Source organism: Chanodichthys erythropterus, chromosome 7 (genome assembly GCF_024489055.1).
Source record: "Chanodichthys erythropterus isolate Z2021 chromosome 7, ASM2448905v1, whole genome shotgun sequence".
In the NCBI taxonomy this organism is placed as follows: domain Eukaryota; kingdom Metazoa; phylum Chordata; class Actinopteri; order Cypriniformes; family Xenocyprididae; genus Chanodichthys; species Chanodichthys erythropterus.
Window position 1 is genome coordinate 8,059,061 of NC_090227.1, and position 23,156 is coordinate 8,082,216.

The window sequence follows — 23,156 nt, forward strand, 5'->3', positions numbered from 1 at the left end:
ACAGACAGGGCTTAGCCTAACCAGGATTAGGCCTTTAGTTCAATTAGGATATTTAAGCCCTGGGTATACTTCGTTTTTTTACACGTACACTAGTGCACAGTCGAACGCACAGCCTTGGAAATAGGGCTGTCAAACAATTAATCGCGATTAATCGCATACAAAATAAAAGTTTGAGTTTGCCTAATATATGTGGGTGAACTGTGTGTAATTATTATGTGTATATAAATACAAACACATTAATGTAAATATTTATTATAAATATTTATTTATATTTTTATTTAATTTATATTATATATAAATAAAAATATTTTGTACACAAATAACATATTTCTCTTGAATATATACATTAATTTGTGTGTATTTATATATACATAATAATTACACACAGTACACCCACATATATTAGGCAAACTAAAACTTTTATTTTGTATTTGATTAATCGTGATTAATCGCGATTTATCGTGATTAATCGTTTGACAGCCCTACTTGGAAATTATACTTCATTTGACTCTTACGCACATGAGGAGCAAGGAAAACACATGACAAACAGGATCCAAAAGCATTTCTCAATACCAAGCACGCAAAGTTCGGACTTGGAAAGTTTGACTCAGTAGAACGGACTCCCGAGGATGGAGGGACGCAAGTCTGGCGATTCTGCAAATGGTACTCAATAGCGTCAGACAACTCGCTCTGGCTACTCCGGTTATCTCTGTATGTGTATTTCAGGCTACAATAAAATGAAATATGTTATAATGGTAACGTTACCGAGTTAAATTTATGAAACGATCTGCCAGTGAACGAATTATAGATTCATGAGACCAAAGATCGCCCATTAGATATAGCCTACACAAGATGAATTATATCTCAGGTTTAACCACTAGAGACATCACAGCCAGCGGTAAATGTTCGAAGGACTAGCAGAGTTCTAGCAGAGGCTGTTCTCGGCTGGGTACATAAGTGCCGGGTGATCGTCTGGATCTAAACTCAGAAAACTTCAGATCAAATTTTTAAAATAGGCACTACAGGATCTTTATCAATAGACCAGTAAATTCTCGCCTAAAAAACTCTTAAAACTACTTTTAATGACAGTAGTAATGGTTGGTGTGAGATGCATTCTGGGATACCTGGCTGTCTCAAGTCCGCACATGTCACCTCTCGATGCATCTTTGATAAAAGGGGTGGATCAAGAACACATCCAGAGATTTAAATTAAATTATACTTGGCTAGATGTGAACTTTGGCCAGCGACTGATTTCTTAAGTCTGTAAGAACACAAGTACAGACAAGAACACATATTGAGAAATGGCTCATGACTATGAAAATTTACAAAATAAAAGACATGAAAACATGAACTTAAAACAAAACCCAAAACAGACGTGACAGACAAAACACAACAAAATTATTAGAACTTACAGGAAAGCTGAATAATATGAAATTAAAACTAAAAACATAAAACTAAAAACAAATTCAAAATATTATGTGTTTTAGTATTTGGATTACTAGATTACACTTTATTTCAGTAGTGCACTTTAGACATTCTACTATCTGTAGGTAATTTTGCAATTAGGCTACATGTCAACTAACTTTCATTAATTTGCAATTACCTGTCAGCTAACTCTCATTAGAGTATTAGTTAGTGCTAATACTGTTAGGTTACGATTAGGATTAGTAGAATAAGTTGAAATTGTTGCAAGGTTACTTATAGTCAGTAGATCAGGGGTCTCCAAACTCGGTTCTGCCTGCCTCAACACACCTGCCTGGTTTTTAGTATGCCTAATGAGACCTTGATTAGCTGGTTCAGGTGTTTTTAATTGGGGTTGGAGCTAAACTTTGCAAGACAGTCGCCCTCCAGGACCAAGTCTGGACACCCATGCAGTTGGGGGACCATCAGAATAAAATGTTAGCAGATATTAAACAATCTACTAATACTCTAATGACTGGCAATTGAGATGTAGTTCCAAATTTACTTAATAATAAACTGTTAAATGTACTTTTGCTTGAAAATACAGTTTGTAATATTTTGATTAATGGCTTAGAACTCAACTTGCTGAAAAAAGTTTTGAAATGAAGAAAATAAATGTGGAAAAATACAGCAAAATGTCACTGAAAAAGCAGGTGGTCACTGCTGCGCTAGTCTTGTCACCTTACTTCACCAAATCTAATTGAAAATAAATGACCTTTGGTTGCTTTTTTCACTACTATGGTTGTCAGTGTGAACGCCTCTTTATAGGTTGTCTGTTATGTTGCTCTATTGTTTTACTTTGGTAGTTTCTCATTCTATTGCTGCTGTGCCTTTCAGTTTTGGAGTAATGGAAAGTGGAGCATTGCATATGCAAATGAGATGGCTAAAGTGTTTTAAATTCTTTCTCCTGCTTTGCGTCGACTGAATGCTCATTTGGAATTTGACATCATTATCGTTCCAGCGTGCCCTGTATTTGTGGCCGATTCTACCGGCTCCAATTAGGCTGAAGTCTAATTACTTTCATTTAGTAAGGTATTAATTCAGAATTCACTCTCTCCCCACTCTCATTAGTTCCGGCACGATCTATCAGAGAGTATAATTACAGTTGCCTGTTTGGAGTAGAAAAGGGGAAGAAAAGAAAAAATGTGCCCGTATGACATGACAATATTCATCGACTGACTTATAGGCCTAAATGTGATTTCTGTTTCTTTATAGTTCATTTCAGTTGTTTTATTTCCTTGGTTGACATTTATGTGAATTTGGTAATTTTACATCTAGGTTAAAGGTGGTGTGGGAGTTGTTTGAGGGTTTGGTTTATGGTAGCCACATATGCCTGGCCTGTTCTATCAGACCTTGAGAAACGCTGCAGGTCATCAGATATCCAGCAGCTTTACAGATGTCACACACAGATAGATGTAAACTGGTGTATGGCCCTTCAGGCTGTACAAGCTATTGTCAAAGCGATCTTTCTGATATGTTTCTCTGCCTCTCTTTCTGAGTATTAAATTAGTTGACCATGTTTGTTTTTTGTTTTTGTTTTTTAATTACGCAATTACATACAGACATCTCATTCACATGTTAACCCTCTGGAGTCTGAGGCTGATTTGGGGCCTGGAGAAGTTTTGACATGCCCTGACATTTTTGCTTTTTTCAGTTGTTCATAAACATATTAATGGCAAAAGTGTCATTACACTGTATTCAGCACAAACTAGGCTACAATAATATGTGAGGAACATGTATGTACATGTTTGTGTTTTTGAAGGAATAACATTTATGCGTGGTTATTGAAAAAACAAAAAACTTAAGTCACTGAAATAAGGCCAAAAAAGTATAGTAACTCTGTGTTTACAATACTTTAGGGTATTGGAGGTTGTAAACTAGAGTTTTTGCTTCAAAATTATGTAAAAATTATGCTGCCTACTCCTTCATATAAAACAATATGTTGATTTAGTTTTTGTAAGACACTTTTTGCCAAGAAACACAGTATGCGAGGAGGCGTGAATCACCACTGAAAATGGGCCATTCTCACCTGAGAAGACAGAAGAATTGGATAGTAATGAGCTGAAATGACTTGCATATTAATGAGGCATTTCAGTAGGTAGGATGTGAAAAAAACCTTCTGTGATGTCTTAAGCTCATTATGATATATGAAACATACAGAAAAATATTATTACAATATAAAGTAATGGTTTTATATTATACTTTAAAATATAATGTATGTCTGTGATGCAAAGAGTCTGAATATCGGCTTTTAGTTTAAAAGCATGCACATTTGGAGAAATATTGGATTCTCATATGTCAATTTTCTATACAGAGGAGTTATATTTATTTAATCCAATACATCTCAGCTGTGTGAAATAATCAAAGAGTAAATCTGCTCTGTTCATTTGTTTTTACATGCGTTGGGTTTAGTCAGGGTTGTTTTTAATCCCTTCTTAAAGTTTAAAACAAGAATTGACCATTTTGTTTTCATAGTGACTTTAATTTTGTCATTAGAAACTAAAAACGGAGATGTTTTTCTGCAGAGACGACAATCTGTGAAAACTATTAAAGGTTAGTTCACCCAAAAATAAAATTTCTGTCATTAATTACTCATTCTCATGTCACCTGTAAGACCTTCGTTCATCTTTGGAAAACAAATTAAGATATTTTGATGGATTTAATGGATTTATCATTCATTAAAAAGCAATGAAATGACCATTTTCAATGTCCAGAAAAGTAGTAAAAACATCATTAAAATATTCAACGTGACTACAGTGGTTCAACCTTAATGTTATGAAGCAACGAGAATACTTATTTGTGCACAAAAACAAAACAAAAATAACGACTTTATTCAACAAATTCGTCTCTCCCCGTCTCTGCTCTGCTACGCTAGATTTGTAGAAGCTTCCAGGTTCTATAGGTAACCTGGGGGTTGCTAGGGTGTTGCTAGGCAGTTGCTAAGGTACTAGGGGTGGTTGCTCAGGTGTTGCTAGGCGGTTGCTAGGGTGTTCTGGGTGGTTGCTAGACAGTTGCTATAGTAACCTCGGTGGTTATTAGGGTGTTGCTATGTGTTTGGTAGTTGTCAAAGATGGAGTTTTTATAAAGTTCTTAGCATGTTTTTTAGCCTGATTTAGCATTTAGCTAATTGCTATTTGCATTTAGCTATTCACTGATAGCATGTGTAGCATGTTGGAAGTCAAGTTTGCTAACATAAGTCAAAAGAGCCAACCCACATGTCTCTACGATGTTCTGATGCAGAGATATAGATCTTGCTGAACGGTTGCTAGGGTACTCTGTTTGGTTGCTAGGGAGTGGCAGCTCAGTATTGGCCGATGCCTCTTCGCGTGAGCAGCACGAGACGTCCGTGTGATTCTGACACAGGAGCTGGAAAATAATGAGCTGTCGTTCAGACACGGAAACACAGCACTGCGCCAAATGCTTAACAGACTGATAGGGTAGAGGAAAAATTGTTGAATAAAGTTGTTATTTTTGTTTTGTTTTGCGCACAAACGTATTCTGGTTGCTTCATAACATTAAGGTTGAATCACTGTATTCATGTTGACTATTTTAATGATGTTTTTACTACTTTTCTGGACATTTATTGTGATCAATTCATTGCTTTCAATGAAGGATAAAAAAAAAAAAAAAAAACCCTCTCGGATTTAATCAAAATATCTTAATTTGTGGTCCGAAGATGAACAAAGGTCTTGCGGGTGTGGAACGACATGAGGGTGAGTAATTAAATACAGAAATTTCATTTTTGCTTGAACTAACCCTTTAAAAACGCTGTATTATGCATGCCAGACCAGTAGGTGGCGATGTCACTTTGTAAAGAAACACTACGCACATATATAGACTGAACACGTAATACGCATATGCATAACATCACCATTTTTGTAGTTTACACGAAGATGACAACCTTATCATTTTCAAAAACTTGCACTTTGAAACCCATTTCAAAAGCTTGCGTTTTCAGGCTCCCCAAAATGCCATTGCCGTGTAAATGAATGGCCGAAACACATTAAAATTTTCAGTTTTTAGTCGAAAACAGTCCTTTAAAAAAAAAAAAAAAAGTGATCTGGACATTTTTATTTTTCCAGAATAAGGAAAGGAGTGGCATGTTGTTACTATTATTGTTTTTTGTTTTTTTTAATGTACTACTTTTTTAAATTCATGGGGTAATTATGCAATAATTTAATTTCAAACATCACCATTCATTAATAGCTATATAGGCCAATTGAGTGAAATAATTTATTTTATGCCTTTATATGAGTTATAGAATAAATTTACGTTTCAGATTTCTTTTTTGGGGATTCTGCTTTGTTTGTCAACAGTTATTTAATTATTTTAACAGTTTACAAAGAATGAATGGATGAATGAATAGGCGAAATAAATGTCACATTAACAAAAAAATAGATTTTTCTTTTTTAATTACGTTTAATGAAATTGTGCTGAAAGCCATTACAAATCGCACGTCTATGGGTGTTATCTAATGTAACCAGCAGGAGTCTCATAATCTCAGGCTGACTCCAGAAGTTTGGCTTGATGAAAGTTCAGAGCGCGGAAGTGAAGAGAAACTTTCGCATGAATCTCTGCAAGAGAGCGACTCTTCCCGCGTTTGAGTAGGGATGATGATGATGATGATGATGATAATGATGTTGACACTGATCCGCCAGTGTGTCTGAGGAAATACTGAGTTGCTTGTGAGGCTTTATTTCAGGTCTGATTATGGGGTTGCCGACTTTAGAGTTCAGTGACTCTTTTGTAGACAGTCCGGACTTTAGAGAGAGACTAAAATGTCACGAAATCGAGCTGGATCTTACCAACAAGTTCATCAAAGAGCTGATTAAAGATGGACACCAGCTGATCTGCGCGCTCAAGAGTGAGTACATAACATTTCAATTCAATACACCCGCATCTCTCTAACCGTTCATTTTGGCTGTAACTCAATACCTAGTAGCCTATGCTGTCTACCTAGACAGCATGTGGTCACTATAGGTGTGTACTAAAGCGCGCTTGTGCTGTCTAGGTAGGCGTCTCACTAAGTTTTGACACGTAGCCAACGTGATGAATAAAAACACTTTTTGAGTTTGTAAAAAAAGTGACAAAATTACCACAGCTAACAATTAACACACAGCATGAAACGTAGCTGGTTTAAACACATCAAACAACATGATTAATTTCAGCCTCACCTCACTGATCTTTCTCTGTAGGATCCAAGAATTCAATTCACAGATATTTTAATTCTTTAATGACCAAAACATAATATTTACCAACAACAGCAAAAAAAAAAAAAAACCTATGACACTCAAAGTAATATAATTTGGAGTGACATACCTCACATACATCAGCCTGACAGGGACACAAGTAAATAATATTGCATTTGACACACTAATTGTAGTGTGCTGACAGCATTTCTCAAACTATGTTCGACACAACTAACATTAGCTGCCAAAGATAACTGATTAAACAAATTTTAAGGAAATTAATTACCATAATCAAAAATAATTACTTTTAAGCTAAATGGCAGAATTGTTACATACAAAAGTGTTACCCAGTTGGACATGTTGTTAAACATTTAACCCTAAGATTTCATGAAAGTTTATTACCTTGAACTTAATATAAAAATGAAACCGCACATCTGATAGTTAGTTCATATAATGAGAAATATCACAAGTCCTTTCACTACCTTGTTGACAATTTAAGAGTTTTAAGTACTTTCAAGCCTTTTTAGTGACCATTAACAAGTAGGGTTGTGACGAGATCTCGTGACATGAGATCTCGCGAGACTAAAATGTGATGAAATTTCTCGTCGAGGCGAAAAGTAGTCTCATGATGTTGCCATGACAGCGTGGTTAGGATGATTAGGAAAGAATATGCCACCGCTACGTTTACATTACGCCTCCACTGTCGTTTTGCTTTGTATTTAAATAAAAAAGCATTTAATTCAGTTGGATAACGGTCGCCGCCGCTCCATATTCAAAGAGTACGCGCGATCACGAAAGTGAAAGTAAACGCGATCTCAACACCCCGCATTATGAAAGCGGCTCCCTTATGAATGCAAATATCTCTTAATATGAAAGCTATTTTAGACTGGGCAGTGTAGTTGTAACCATCTCTTAGCTCTGTATCAAAGAAAAATTTGGTCTTGCACTTTGAATATTGAGAGAGGGCGATTTTGGTTGCACTTAGTGTTACCATAAAAATGAATAGCAGTTTTCTCTTAATCTTATTAAGCACAAACAATAAGGTTTCATTTGTTAACATTAGTTAATGCACTGTGAACTATCATGAACTAACAATGAATATTTTTATTAACTAACATAAACAAAGATTAATAAATACTGTAGCAAATATGTTGCTCGTTGTTAGTTGATGTTGGTTAATACATTAATGTTAATAAATGAGACCTTATTGTAAAGTGTTACCATTTTTATTTATACTGTTTTTATTTCTGTGATCAGTTTGTGGAAAGGAGTTCAGTTAGGAGGTCTAAAGTTGTAGAAGCTCATAAATCATGTACAGTAAGGTCTAAAGAGACTGAAACAAAGACTATAGAATAACACAAGACGTGTCACTCATATTGTTTTGAATGGGAGAAAGTGTAACGCGCAATATGGCGGAATAAGTCCCGCCTTCTAAATAAGAGCCAATCGCCGACTGGTAAAATCATCGCGTCACTGCAGCAGCTGTTAGAAGCACTGGTTTCTATAGAAACAGTCAGACGCGCGCCTCTGAAACACGGCAGAAGAAACGCACATTTAGGTCTGCGCATGCACATTAGCTTGATCCAGCCTAAAAAATATGTTTTTTTTGTCATGATTCGAGCGTTTGGATAAAACATTTATAAGACAGCTGTTGTCAGATTTCATTGGTGATTTCAAATATGAAATGTAATCATAAGGTTGGCGAACAGTTTTGGAGAACTTGATGTTTCCCCATTCAAAGAGATAGGGCATAGATGCCCAGGATGCCCGAGAGGCGTTTCAAAGATGTCCGCCGAGTGAAATGACTTGTCTTAAAGGGACTTTGACTGAAATCATACAGCACAGAAGCCAGTCAGTTGAGTTAGTGGCAAAAACTTTTACAGTACTTGAGTATTGTTGTCTTTTACTGCATATGATAATTCATACTCAGAAAGTAGAACTGAAATGACATTCATTATAAGATGATTAGTTAAAACATTTCAAATACACCTACAGAATATTTTTTCTAGTCATGTATTTCGCCATTTCGTCTCGTCTCGTGAACTCAATCTCGAGTCTCGTCTTGTGAGATACCCGTCTCATCACACCCCTATTAACAAGCATTATTTCATTATGAATATGCTTGTCTGATCATAAATTAATGTACATTTAGATAGGCCTAGTTTATTAATTATTGTGTGACATAACTATAAAATTAACTATATATTTTTTTTTGCTATTCGGGGTAGAGAGACAGAAAAGGAGAAGATCAATTTTGAAATGTCAACATTTCTATTTCAGTTCATGTTTGTGTGATAGTATCTTTTCCGGGTTTATCAAAAGTTCTAAATGACAAATAGTTTACTGATCGAGGTCACAGATACATAGAGACTGTTGTGATTCCCAGTGTGTGTCACTAGAGGCCTTTGGTTTGTTAGCTTTATATTTCCATCCAAAGTTGTGAATTTAACTTGCAAAACTGGAATATTGCATAAACTATTTGCAAAAGTTGCAGCAATTGGTGAAGCCACTTTTTTCCTATACATCATAAATTAATTGCACCTATAGAGTTCACAGACAAAATGCAATAAACACTGACATGTTATTTTATCTTGCTTTCAGAGGCAGAAGCCTGTTGCTTGGGAATGCAGTTGTGTGAGACAGATCTGGGAGTTAAATAAACCCAACTATTTTGATGACATACTTTGGCTTGGGCATTTCAGAATGACTAAACCAATTTTTGAGATGCTGTGCAATGAAATTGGCCAGCTTAGTCCAGTTTATCCAGTCACATCCTCTGTTGAGACATATGCCTCTTTCACACAGCAATACTGTCATAGTTTATGATTGCAGATATATATGTTTGTATTGAAAATTTATGGAGCAACAGATTTTGTGTTTTTTTCTTTTGTTTAAGAATCTTATAAATGTATGAGGTGGCAAGGGGGTCTTTTACCCCACACATGCTATTTTATCACATGATATGATAAATATAATATTTTTTAAATTTGATGATTTAATTATAAATGATTATCTCTAAGGTAGGGCTGGGACAATAAATCGATGCATCGAGAAGGATTGATTCTGAGATTTTCCGAATGCACCTCGATTCTCTCTTAAATCGATTCTGAGCTTAGATTTTAACAGAAGATGACACTGCATGCTTTAGAAACAGCTATACTCTGCTTCCTTCCAATTTAAAGCAAATAAAAGCTTTCTGAGGTGCAAGTACATTCTTAGACGCATGAGTGCTCTTCTTCGTGAGCATTTGAGTGTGCAGTTAAAAACTAGCCTAGAGTGCCATCTGTTGTTAAAAACTAAGCTCAGACTCGATTCGAGAGAGAATTGCGATGCATTCGTTAAATCTCAGAATCGATCCACGAATCGGTGCATTGATTTATTGTCACAGCCCTACTCTAAGTTGGAAACCGAACTTAATATATGATATTTACTAGGGGTGTGACGAGACCAGTATCTCACGAGACGAGACTCGAGATTGAGTTCACGAAACGAGACAAGATGGCGAAATACATGACTAGAAAAAATATTCTGCCGGTGTATTTGAAATGTTTTAACTAATAATTTTGTAATGAATGTCATTTCAGTTCTACTTTCTGAGACTGAATTATCATATGCAGTAAAAGACAACAATACTCAAGTAATGTAAAAGGTTTTGCCACTAACTCAACTGACTGACTTTCCTCCTGTATGATTTCAGTCTCTTCAGACCTTACTGTACATGATTTATGAGCTTCTACAACTTTTGACCTCCTAACTGAACTCCTCTCCACAAACTGACCATAGAAATAAAAACAGTATAAATAAAAATGGTAACACTTTACAATAAGGTCTCATTTATTAACATTAATGTATTAACCAACATCAACTAACAATGAGCAATATATTTGCTACAGAATTTATTCATCTTTGTTAGTTGATAAAAATAGTCATTCATTGTTAGTTCATGATAGTTCACAGTGCATTAACTAATGTTAACAAATGAAACCTTATTGTTTGTACTAGTAAATAATAAGAAGAGAAAACTGTTATTCATTTTTATGGTAACACTTTACAATAAGTGCAACCATAATCACACTCTCTCAATATTCAAAGATCAAATAAGTCCAAATTTTTCTTTGATACAGAGCTGAGAGATGGTTACAACTACACTGCCCAGCCTAAAATAGCTTTCAAATTGAGAGATATCTGTATTCATCAGGGAGCCGCTTTCAAAATGCGGGGTATTGAAATCACGTTTGAATGCGCGCGCGTTTACTTTCACTTTCAACGGTCGCGCGTACTCTGTAAATATGGAGCGGCAGTTATCAAACTGAATTAAATGTTGTTGTTTTTTACTTAAATACAAAGCAAAACGACAGTTAATGTAAACGTAGCGGTGGCATATTCTTTCCTAATCATCCTAACACTCTGTCATGGCAACATCACGAGACTACTTTTCGCCTCGACGAGAAATCTCGTCACAGTTTAGTCTCGCGAGATCTCGTGCCACGAGATCTTGTCACACCCCTAATATTTACCATCTGAATCTAACCATGTCATGTCAACAAATGGAGAAGTCAGCCAGCTGTTTATTATCATGTTAATTATTGTGCCTTTAGGTCCAACAGCAGGGGTGATTTTCCTCCCAAATACTATACTTTTACATATTCTTCCATTACTGAAAAACCGTTGCTTTAATTACCTTTAAAGGTGCCATCGAACGTTTTTTTACAAGATGTAATTTAAGTCTAAGGTGTCCCTTGAATGTGTCTGTGAAGTTTCAGCTCAAAATACCCCATAGATTTTTTTAAATACATTTTTTAACTGCCTATTTTGGGGCATAATTAGAAATGCACCGATTCAGGCTGCGGCCCCTTTAATTCCTCACGCTCCCCGCCCCCAGAGCTCGTGCGTGCCTTAAACAGCATAAACAAAGTTCACACAGCTAATATAACCCTCAAAATGTATCTTTACAAAGTGTTCATCATGCAAGCTTCATGCATACATCAGATCATGTGAGTATAGTATTTATTTAGATGTTTACATTTGATTCTGAATGAGTTTGAGGCTGTGCTCTGTGGCTAACAGGCTAATGCTAACATTACACACTGTTGGAGAGATTTATAAAGAATGAAGTTGTGTTTATGAATTATAAGTGTTTAAAAATGAAAATAGCGACTGCTCTTGTCTCTGTGAATACAGTAAGAAACGATGGTAACTTTAACCACATTTAACAGTACATTAGCATCATGCTAACGAAACATTTAGAAAGACAATTTACAAATATCACAAAAAATATCATGATATCATGGATCATGTCACTTATTATTGCTCCAACTGCCATTTTTCGCTGTTTTCCTTGCTTGCTTACCTAGTCTGATGATTCAGCTGTGCAGCTCCAGACATTAATACTGGTTGCCCTTGTGTAATGCCTTGAACATGGGCTGGCATATGCAAATATTGGGGTCATACATATTAATGATCCCTACTGTTACGTAACAGTCTGTGTTACGTTGAGATTCGCCTGTTTTTCGGAGGTCTTTTTAACAAATGAGATTTATATAAGAAGGAGGAAACAATGGAGTTTGAGACTCACTGTATGTCATTTCCATGTACTGAACTCTTGTTATTCAACTATGCCAAGGTAAATTCAATTTTCCATTCGATGGCACCTTTAACAAAACTGAAAATCATTAAGAAGACCTTTGTCTCGAAATATATTCAATAAATTTAGTGATTGTCATTTGCTTGTCAAATCTACAATATATATATATATATATATATATATATATATATATAATATATATATATATATATATATATAAAAGAAACATAAAATAATAGATCAAATTAGCACAGAATCAACTTTGCGCTGCTGCCCTTGATCGCGTCAAGGATCAGCCAAATTTCTGCATGCATCTTGAAAAGCGGATGTTTTGGAAAGTGCTGCGGCAAGTTTTTGTGCCATCTAGCAGTTAAGAAGAAAATAAAATCAAAGGCGCCTCTTACCCCTGGGTGCCCTTTAGCCCTGTTGTACCCTACATACTAAATTTGGTTTTGAAACTTACTTCGAAAAAGATGTTCTACAACTTCTCATACTGATAAATTGCCAGAACCACCGGTACTTTTGAAAAAGTCCTGTTCAGACATGATCTCTTGATGGTAATTTACCTGTAATTTACCAGTAAAGACTATAGTAAAGTAAAGTCACATGAGGAATTTATTCAGTAAATGCGATTCCACTGTAGTTGCATGTCTTCTTTTGGAAAAAAAAAAAAAAACTGAGCACACAATTTTTTCATGTGCATTCTTAGGGGTATGCACATCTTGGCACTTCCATGCAGCATTTTTTTATGCAATATCCCAAAGTATAAAAAATAGGTGAATGGAAACATAGGCTATGTTCACACATTACGCCTTAGTGCTCAATTCCGATTTACTGCCCAGATCCGATTTTTTTGTAGCTGTTCACATTGTTGTTTTAAATGTGGCCAATATCAGATTCCAGTGTGAACAGATCATGGTCCTGGACTGACCCACATGCGCAAATGATAAAAAGATGTCACGCAGCTCACTATGCGGAAGTAAACACAGAGGACATTTAAGTAAGCGATTACGCATTTATTTATTGTGTGATCTGCCACAGAAGCCAGCGAATTTATACGCAGGCAATATAAAAAACATAGACAAGTATGTGAAAAAAAGTTTTTTAAATGATACGAGCCATCATGTTTTGCTTGTAGAGCTATCACTGTAATACTTATGAGTTATGACATATCACTGACCTTCCACTGTCTACTTTTCACAATTGTCTTGATAACATTGGGTATGTCAATTCTGACTCCCATGAGCACAGAATTATGATGAATGTGGATCTAGAGTGATGTAAAAGTCATTTGAATTCTGATTTGACTGTTGAGACTGAGGTCACATTGCAAAACATCTGACCTGTATTTAGGACCACATATGGAAGTGGCCCAAATCAGAATTGAAAAGATCAGATTCCATGTGGTTTGTGCTGTTCACAATGTCATGAGAAAAAACGGATCTGAGTCACATATGAGCAAAAAATTTGGATTTGGGCCACATTTGTCTGCAGTCTGAACATAGCCATTGCCACTGATGGATGCTTTTCCTGAGAAAAGAAATCAAGGCAGAAATCTTTGTCTCTAGTGTTTGTCGGCCAAATGCATGAATGTAGATGTACTGTGTGTGGAATGCTAGAATTGTGATTCTAGAGGATTGTGGGTAAATACAATATGCCCCCTGCCCCCCTCAAGGTTCCTGGATTATCTGATTTCTATTCCAAGGCTGTGCAAATGCTGCTGCTTCTTTTTTTGTAATAGAGGTTTTTACCTAATGATAATATTATGTGGCACTGCTGACCTTCAGATGTAGAAACAAAAGATAACTTGTTTTTAGTGCAGACAATAGAGAACTGTTTAATGTTGTTAAAGAAATAAATAACCCCAAAATTAACATTCTTTCATAATTTACTCACCCATGTCATTCAAAAGTTGTCTGACTTTGTTATTTTTCCAGTTCTGAATATTGTGCTGGTATTTATTTCTGTTTTTGTATTATTATTATTATTATATTAATTAATTAAGGGTAACACTTTATAATAAGGTCTCAATTTTTATGTATTAACTAACATGAGCTTACAATGAGCATTACATTTTTTACAGTATTTATTAATCTCCGTTAATGTTAGTTAGTAAAAATACTGTTGTTCATTGTTTGTTCATGTTAGTTCACAGTGCATTAATTAATGCTAACAAATAAAACATTTGAAATTTGAATAATGTATTAGTAAGTGTTGAAATTCCCATTAACTAAGATTAATAAATGCTGTAGTAGTATTGTTAACTACTTTAGGGAACATGAACTAAAATTAACTAATGAAACCTTATTGTAAAGTGTTATCTAATTAAAACTGGAGGTTTCAAAAAAATACACAAAAGCACCATAGAAGTGTCATAAAATGTCCTATATGACTAATTATCTCACATACTCTCAATATTGTGTCAAAGACAGCTAAGATTGATATCAACATTTTTAGAGAATAATGTGTTGAATTTCAGTCTGTTCATAAAGTTCATAAAAGCTATCAATTGACTTCAGAGGTACACAAGGCACACTTTAAGACCCAACAGTGGCATTAAATAAATGAAATGAGTTAATTGTATTTAATAGAAAAAAAGCTACATGAACTCAATAAATTATTATATTAAGCAGAACTTAAACTGAATGAGTTGCAACATATTTCTAGGCCCCAGCATGCTTTGCATCAAGCTGAGTAAGGAGAATAATTGTTTAAATTAACTGTTTTTGTACATGTGTGTTTTTGCATAAATATTAATATATGGAGAGATGTGTTTAATATTCTGTTATGTTTGGATTTATTTGGGGTTCTATTATGTTGTAATTTTGCAACAAAATTACAATTGTGCAGAGTAGAGCCTGTGGTTAATTCGAGGATGGGCTGTAAAACTTTGAAGTTATATATGCTGGATGTTGCTGAACTGTGTATATACAAGTGTGATAGTATTTTTGCTAAATACATTACCATATGCAAGAGTGCTATTGCTAGTGGACATGTGCTGGTATATGGTAATACGATATATCACGATAATATGAATATGTGCGATATTGTTATCGTGGGCGCTTCAAAATACCGTGAATTCTTTTTTATTACTAATTATTCAGATTTTTAGAATGCATTTTTTAGAATACTTTACCCATGAACCGTTTAAAATCCACAACACTGCTGTATGCTGCGTCAAAAAGAGGCACGTGCACTGATGTAAACAAACCCAATGTGCATGAGCAGCATGCCGGAACGTGTTAAGGAGATGCGCTGAATGAAAATGCTCTTTCACTTTCTGACTGCAGAGGGAGCTGATGGAACAGCAGAAATGCAGCGGTTACCCCAGTAACCCCCATAAACAAAGCAGCTGTGCTACAGCTACTGCAGTATTTAAATGTCTTAAACAGCCATTAAGATTTTTGTATTCAGTATCATGTTCATCATAGCACCAAATACTTAAAGACTTAAGGCTATTTATTTTTAAACTTAAATATTTGTATATTTTAATCTGGACTACAACATGCCCTATATATATATTGTTTTAATATATTCTGATTCTTTATTGATCAGGCACACTTTCCAATAAAGTAAATAAAGTTACAATAAAGTTACTTACGTTAACTAATGAGAACTTATTGTATAGTGATACCTTTTTAATTCTCTTGAACTTCAATCTGTTTGAAACATTTGTTTACTTTTACATTTTTTTTTGTGCATTGTTTTATTGTATTTATATGTTCAGAGTTTTTTGTTACAAGAAAAAAGTTATCAAACCTGTTATAGTATGACAAACATTTTTTTGCAACTTAATTAAATATCGTGATAATACCGTATACCATAATAAAAGCTTCAGCAATTATCGCAACATGAAAATTTGATACCGTCACATGCCTAATTGCTAGCAAACAGTTAACCATAAAATAGATGAGTTAAAGGGATAGTTCACCCAAAATTGAAAATTATCCCATGATTTACTCACCCTCAAGCCATTCTAGGTGTATATGACTATCTTCTTTCAGACAAACACAATCCAAGATATATTTAAAAATATCGTTAGTCCTCCAAGGTTTATAATGGTTGTGAATGGTAGGCCAAAATCTGAAGACAGAAAAAATGCACCCATCCATAATAAAATGAATCCATACACCTCCTGAGGGTTAACAAAGGCCTTTTGAAGCGAAGGGATGCATTTTTGTAAGAAAAATATCCATATTTAAAACTTTATATATTCAAACAACTAGCTTCGCTTCAAAAGGCCTTTATTATATCTCCTAAGTTGTATGGATTCTTTTTTATTTATTTATTTATTTATTTTTTTTATGGATGGATGCATTTTTTCTGTGTTCAGAATTTGGCCTACCATTCACAACCATTATAAACTTTGGAGGACTAAGGATATTTTTAAATATATCTCGGATTGTGTTTGTCTGAAAGAAGATAGTCATATACACCTAGGATGGCTTGAAGGTGAGTAAATCATGGGATAATTTTCATTTTTGGGTGAACTATCCCTTTAATATGATGTTTAAGTAGTTCAACTACTTTTACATCCTTTTTGAAGCTTGAAAGTTTTAATTCAGTTGCACCAAAAGAGCATAGAAGCTTTTTTTTAATTTCCATTTAACTGTTACTTACAGAGTTACTTTTATTATTTTTGACACTTATAAAACACTTTCGCTTACTTTGCATGGCACACAGACAAGACTACCATGCAGTTTAATACAAAAAAAAAAAAAAAAAAAAAAACTAAATACAATTTCCAAAATCGTACAGAGGACTAATTGTCCTAAAAGCTCTGTTTCAATAGGTCTTTGATCCTTCCCTGTCCTGTACATTTTGTGACTTTAACCTTGCTTTATACCCAGCAGGGAACTTATAAAACTAGCATTTCTTTTTAGTTTTTATCATCCAAAGATGCTTTTAAAATCCTTCTCTCCGGTCAAATGAACCCAAATGAATAATACTGCGTCTTTCACATTGATGTGTCACTGGGCGGTAGTGCAATTTTGTTCACTTCATTCAATGCTTCAGTGGGGTGCATGTTTTTGTAAAGGTCACATAATCCTGCGGTTAACGGCGGCACACAGTGTCTGTCGGTTAGAATCTGGGGTGGTAATTTTCTGTGGCTTTTTCTTAATGTAATATACTACATTCATTGAGCTACTGTACCATATTTCCACCTTCTTTGTAGGGGCTTACAAAAGTTTTGTTTGTTTTGGAATTTATAAAAATAAACCAAGAAAATTACAACGTGAATATGTGCAGTTGTTACCATCTACGTGATCTGACCCTTAAAAAATGTCTTCATTGGCATACAGCCTGGTCTCATTGTTTATATGTAGGTATTCACTTCATGAAGGCATGTATATTTTATTTAAATTCATACAGTATCTGAAACGATTACAGACATTTATTCATTTTAACATTTAAAGTATAGTCTTTCAAAGTCAAACAGAGCAAAATAAAATGAAACTGTGTTTTAAAGGGATAGTTCACCCAAAAATGAAAATTTTGTCATCATTTACTCACCCCCAAGTTGTTCCAAACCTGTATGAATTTATTTCTTCTGCTGAAACCAAAAGCAGATATTTTGAAGAATATGGGTAACCAAACAGTTGACAGGACCCATTGACTTCCATAGTACTTTTACTATAGAAGTCAATGGGTCCTGACAACTGGGTGCTGCTCATCAAATCTTTGGTTACCTATATTCTTCAAAAGTTGATCAGAATAAAGAAATTTATACAGGTTTGGAACAACTTGGCTGAGTAAATGATGACTTAATTTTGGGGTGAACTATCCCTTTAATAAATGTGATTTTGAAAAGATAATTTAATTGATCATAAATACAATAGAATCAACCAATTAATTTCATGAATTAAATATTCAGAGTTGAAATAAGGATTTGTTTCATCTCTAAACATTTGTACATCTGTAAAGTTGTTGATAAATGATTTATGTTTCAAATGCTGTCAATACGTCGTTCTTGTATGTTTAGTGTCTATGCAAATGCAAGTAATTATTGTACCTGTAGTAGAATGACATTTACATAAAATACATACAGTATCGATACTTAGGAGATCGTGATTTGACATAAGTTGCATACTAGACACTATTCCTGTTTAGTTTTGTGTGTGTTTGTACCATTTGAATACCCGAAACAAACATATAATACTTATATTACAACATACATTAATCTATTTACATTATGTTACATTTAGTCATAATTGTGATTGCTATTTTTAGGGATTGGCACTGAAAACTCTTAAATGTTGTGTAGGGACTACCGTCCGTACCAAAACACCCATTGGGAATAGTATCACATTCTTGTTAGATAATCTCATGGGACGTCACCGTGATTTTGCCAAGTAAGACATATTCCTAGATCAACATATTTTGTTGATCCTGGAACAACATTCCTGCCCAAAAATGTAGTCCTATCTCTACCCATAAGTTATCCCTAAAATCAGAGGGAAATGATAGGTAAATAACACTGATGTAGAATCACCTAACCCTGGGTGTAAGCCTAAACTTGACATACACTGTAAACATGTCCCTCAAATCTGATTGGTTGATTGGAATGTTGTTCCAGGATCAACAAAGATGTTGATCCAGGAACATGTTGTACTTGTTGAAATCACATTCACCCTCATGGGATGCTGGGTATTTTTGCACGCTGAGTAATTGGCCACAGATAATATTTTTTTGCTCAAGCATGTCTGTTAATGGAGATATTCCCACACAAATCACACCTTCTAAGTTAACTAACAGAACATTTTTAGAAAGTTTTATTATCATCATAATTTCAACATTAAATCAAAAGTGATGCTATATACAAATGACCTTCATCTAATTGTGAGTGTTTAATCAGTGCATATAAGAATCTAAACAAAATTGTTCATTTTATGAGCTAACCATCATACCACAACATTTTAGTTGAGTGGCATTGTTAACAAAGCCAATCTATTTCTACTTAAAAGTTGCTCACCCAGCAATGGAAGTTCGAAATGAACCACGGCCCTTCTGCAAACATGATTAGTCCCATCTAATTTTGCAGCAGAGTCTGTCAAGGTAATTAAGGGGAGCTTCAGTTGAATAGACTACTTACCACCCTAATAGGTTAGAGGTGCTGCCTGATCAAAAAGTCCTGTGCCTTATGAAGGTGATTAGTGATCTTCAGCCTTGAATATGCAGGATGACAGGGTCGGATTTCTGTCCATGTTAAAATAATGATGTTTGTGCAGCTGCTACACAATCGCTCCTCAGCACTGACTTAAATATTTAGGAAGAAGTATTGTGCACTTGAGCCCGAACCCGTAATTGTACAGGTTAGAATTTTTTGTATTAAAGGATGAAACTAATTTTGACCTTCAACTGTTTGGTGCCCATTGAAGTCTACTATAAGGAGAATAATCCTGGAATGTTTTCATCAAAAACTTTAATTTCTTTTCGACTGAAGAAAGAAAGACATGGACATCTTGGATGACATGGAGGTGAGTAAATTATCAGGAAAAGTTTATTTAAAAGTTGACTAATCCTTTAATTAGTACAATCTGACTTAAAAATGTTTAAATGTCACCATTTAAACTTCTCAAAATCATAGAAGTTTGTTTATTTTCAAGGTTAATCTGATTAGACTTTGAATAACAGATTTCCAATGTGACCCTGCTAAACCGCACAGTATGTGTGAATATTGTACGTCGGGGCTGTCCGTGAGAGAGATCACTCTGATTGGCTGTTCAGTTTAGCGAATGAGTCAGTGCACAAGAATAATAGTGAAAGTGATGAAAGTGAGCAAAGAAGTCAAGTTGGCACAGACAGAAGCCTAATTTTACGTTTTCTTACCTGAGCATTCCAATATGCAAATATTTTCTTAACAACATGAGCCGACTAGTATGAAGAATGTGATCAGCATGATTGATATGATTGCCTACCCCTGTGTTAAAGCAGTGTTCTAGGTTGGTTAACTTTATTTACAGTCTGTGAGAATGTTGATTACCACAGAAAATAATTTTTATAAATTTGAACATTTAGACCAAGGCACTCTGAAGGGTTTATAAAATCGAAAAACTACTCAAATATGCATTAGTGGCTTACAACAAGTATCAGCAAATTTAGGGTATATTTACCTGTCAACTATGTTCTAAAAACTGAAAAGACTTTCCTTTGCGTTTTTTTACCTACAGAGGACAACGTAGTTGTAATGATCCCTGTTCACACGGATCCGCGAAAGCGATTGAAGGATTAGTTTACTTCAGAATTAAATTTCCTCACCCCTATGTGATCCAATATGTTTATGTCTTTCTTTCTTCAGTCGAAAAGAAATACATTTTTGAGGAAAACATTCCAGGATTTTTCTCCATATAGTGGACTTCAATGGCTACCACGGGTTGAAGGTTTGCAGTTTAAATGCAGCTTCAAAGGGTTCTACATGATCCCAGACGAGGTATAAGCATCTTATCTTGTGAAACGATCTGCCATTTTCAAAAAAAAAAAAAAAAAGAAATTGGTGTGTATACTTTTTAACCACACCACAAATGCTCTGAAGAAAGAAAGACATACACATCGTGAATGACATGGGGGTGAGTAAATTATCAGGAATTTTTAATTCTGAAGTGAACTAATCCTTTAAAAATGCTGTATTGGCAATGCCACTTGGTAAAGAAAACCAACGAGCCTGAACAAATAATAAGCAATTACACATACGCATGATGCCGGCGTTTACACAAATTTGCATTTTTGTAGTTTACATGGAGACAATATTGTTTCTAAAACTTGCATTTTTTAAAGCAGTTTTCAAAAATTTGCATTTTCAGGCCCCCAAAACGCTGTTGTGTAAACGCATAAAAAGTTTTCCATTTTTAGTTGAAAACGGTGTTGTGTAAACGGCTCCTAAATGAACAATAATAGAAATTCTACAAGATAAACATCAAGACACAGATAGCCTAAATCTACATTACAAAAATATATACCATTAAGTCTAAGCAATGTTTTAAACCAGAATTGTAAAGTTTTTTAGTTTGTCAAAGCACTTATATTAACTCTTTCCAGCCATTGACGGGATTTTCTGGCAATCCGTGTTTTCAATGTGACATGGTGGGAGGCGCTATTACGTAACTTCTGAAAGAGTTCAGAATCTCTGCATCAAAACACAGGCGAAGAAGAAACAGAATCAAGTGACAGAAGTATTGCTTATACACGTAAAAAAAAAACGGGATCATCAAACCACATATAAATCAAATGTCGAACTGTCGCCCTACATATATATATATATATATATAGCAGAGGCTTTGTTCTTTATTTTGATATATTAATATGATTTATATGATATGTAATACAAAATATTATAGGTCCATGAAAGTTTTGTGAAAATGATAAAAAACAAAACACTGGTGGGGAAAGAGTTAAGGCCAGAACTAAGCACTCATGTCATGGGTAAAGATTCAGTTAATTCAAATACATTTTTAATACATGTTGCTTACTTTCTGAGCTGCTGCGTTAGCCCAGCGACAGCCATTGAGATTATGCTAATGGATAAATGCTAATGTATAGCTCTCTCCGGGTATTTATAATCTTGTATTGTGTGTCATTTACAATGAATATTATAAAAATTGATTTTTGAGTTGTTTTTGTTATTTATAAATGTAGAAGCAGCTTTTAGCAGCAACATTGCAGGCATACAAAACAACAAGTCCACATTGTGGAATTAATAAGTGACATTTGTGCTTCCCTACTCTTGCAAAGCACAAGCTGCCAGTGCATTAAATTTGAAAGCATTTCTCTTCCTCTATCTCTGCATTAGTAAGGTCTCTGTTTGGATTTCACTACTCTTCTGGGAGTGGTGTGTGTTTATGTGAGTTAGTGCAATGCTCCAGGGGCTTTGCCACAGGAAATGCGCTGTAAACAATGTTGTGTAGCCTTGTCCTTTCCTCCCACTGATAACTTTCCTCACTGACAGTACTGTAAGTGTGTGTCTGTATTTGTGCTAGTTGGTATCAGTAAGACTCGGGATGCTGAGAGGGTAATTAATCGGAACAAAGATTGGATTGTGGGGAGTTATTTACACAGTGAAAGGTTCTAATTCTTCAAAGCTCTAAGAAAGAAGTTACAGTTTCCACTGTGTTAGAAAATGTTACACTAGCCATTCTCTCTATAACAATGTCAGCTTGAATACCCCTCTATAACAATGTCAGCTTGAATATGGTTCTGACCTTTACAGATTCACTCCCAAGAGCTGTTGCCTGATTTGACCTGGAGTCCTTGTTCAGAGAAACACTCTTCATTGACTAAAGATGATGATACACGGGGCAACTTTTTGAGCAATGTTGCTGAGCAATGTTGCTTGGGCACTTTCCCATTGAGAATGTATTGCCCATTCTCAATGGGAAAGTGGCCAAGCAACACTGCCTGGCAACATTGCTCAAAAAGTTGCCCCGTGTATCATCACCTTAATACATCATTTAACATCTCAAGTGTTGATAAATAAACATACCTGTACAGTAGAGTTTTCTAAACCAGTTTTTCACTATTTGCTTTTGTTACTCTGTACAGATACTGTGATACAGTATATTATACCAGCCATATTTACCAGCAGTTCCAGAAGTACAAAAAACGTAAATGCTGTCATTGTTACAAACCCGATTCCAAAAAAGTTGGGACACTGCACAAATTGTGAATAAAAATGTGGAAATTTCAAATTTCAATATTTTATTCAGAATACAACATAGATTACATAGCAAATGTTTAAACTGAGAAAATGTATCATTTTAAGGGAAAAATAAGTTGATTTTAAATTCCACGGCATCAGCACATCTCAAAAAAGTTGGGACAAGGCCATGTTTACCACTGTGTGGCATCCACTCTTCTTTTTATAACAGTCTGCAAACGTCTGGGGACTGAGGAGACAAGTTGCTCAAGTTTAGGAATAGGAATGTTGT

The 23,156-nt window shown here is 34.9% G+C and overlaps 1 protein-coding gene across 5 annotated transcripts in view; it reads left to right on the plus strand.

Moving 5' to 3' along the window:
• The first annotated feature begins 5,994 nt into the window (after positions 1-5,994).
• Positions 5,995-23,156, plus strand: part of LOC137023097 (rho GTPase-activating protein 42) — a 165,064-nt gene continuing 147,902 nt past the window's right edge. For all 5 annotated transcript variants that reach the window (XM_067389737.1, XM_067389738.1, XM_067389739.1 and 2 more), the window contains exon 1: positions 5,995-6,325. In XM_067389737.1, the coding sequence (XP_067245838.1) occupies positions 6,172-6,325 (154 nt within the window). In that variant the 5' untranslated portion in view covers positions 5,995-6,171. The remainder of the gene's footprint in view (positions 6,326-23,156) is intronic.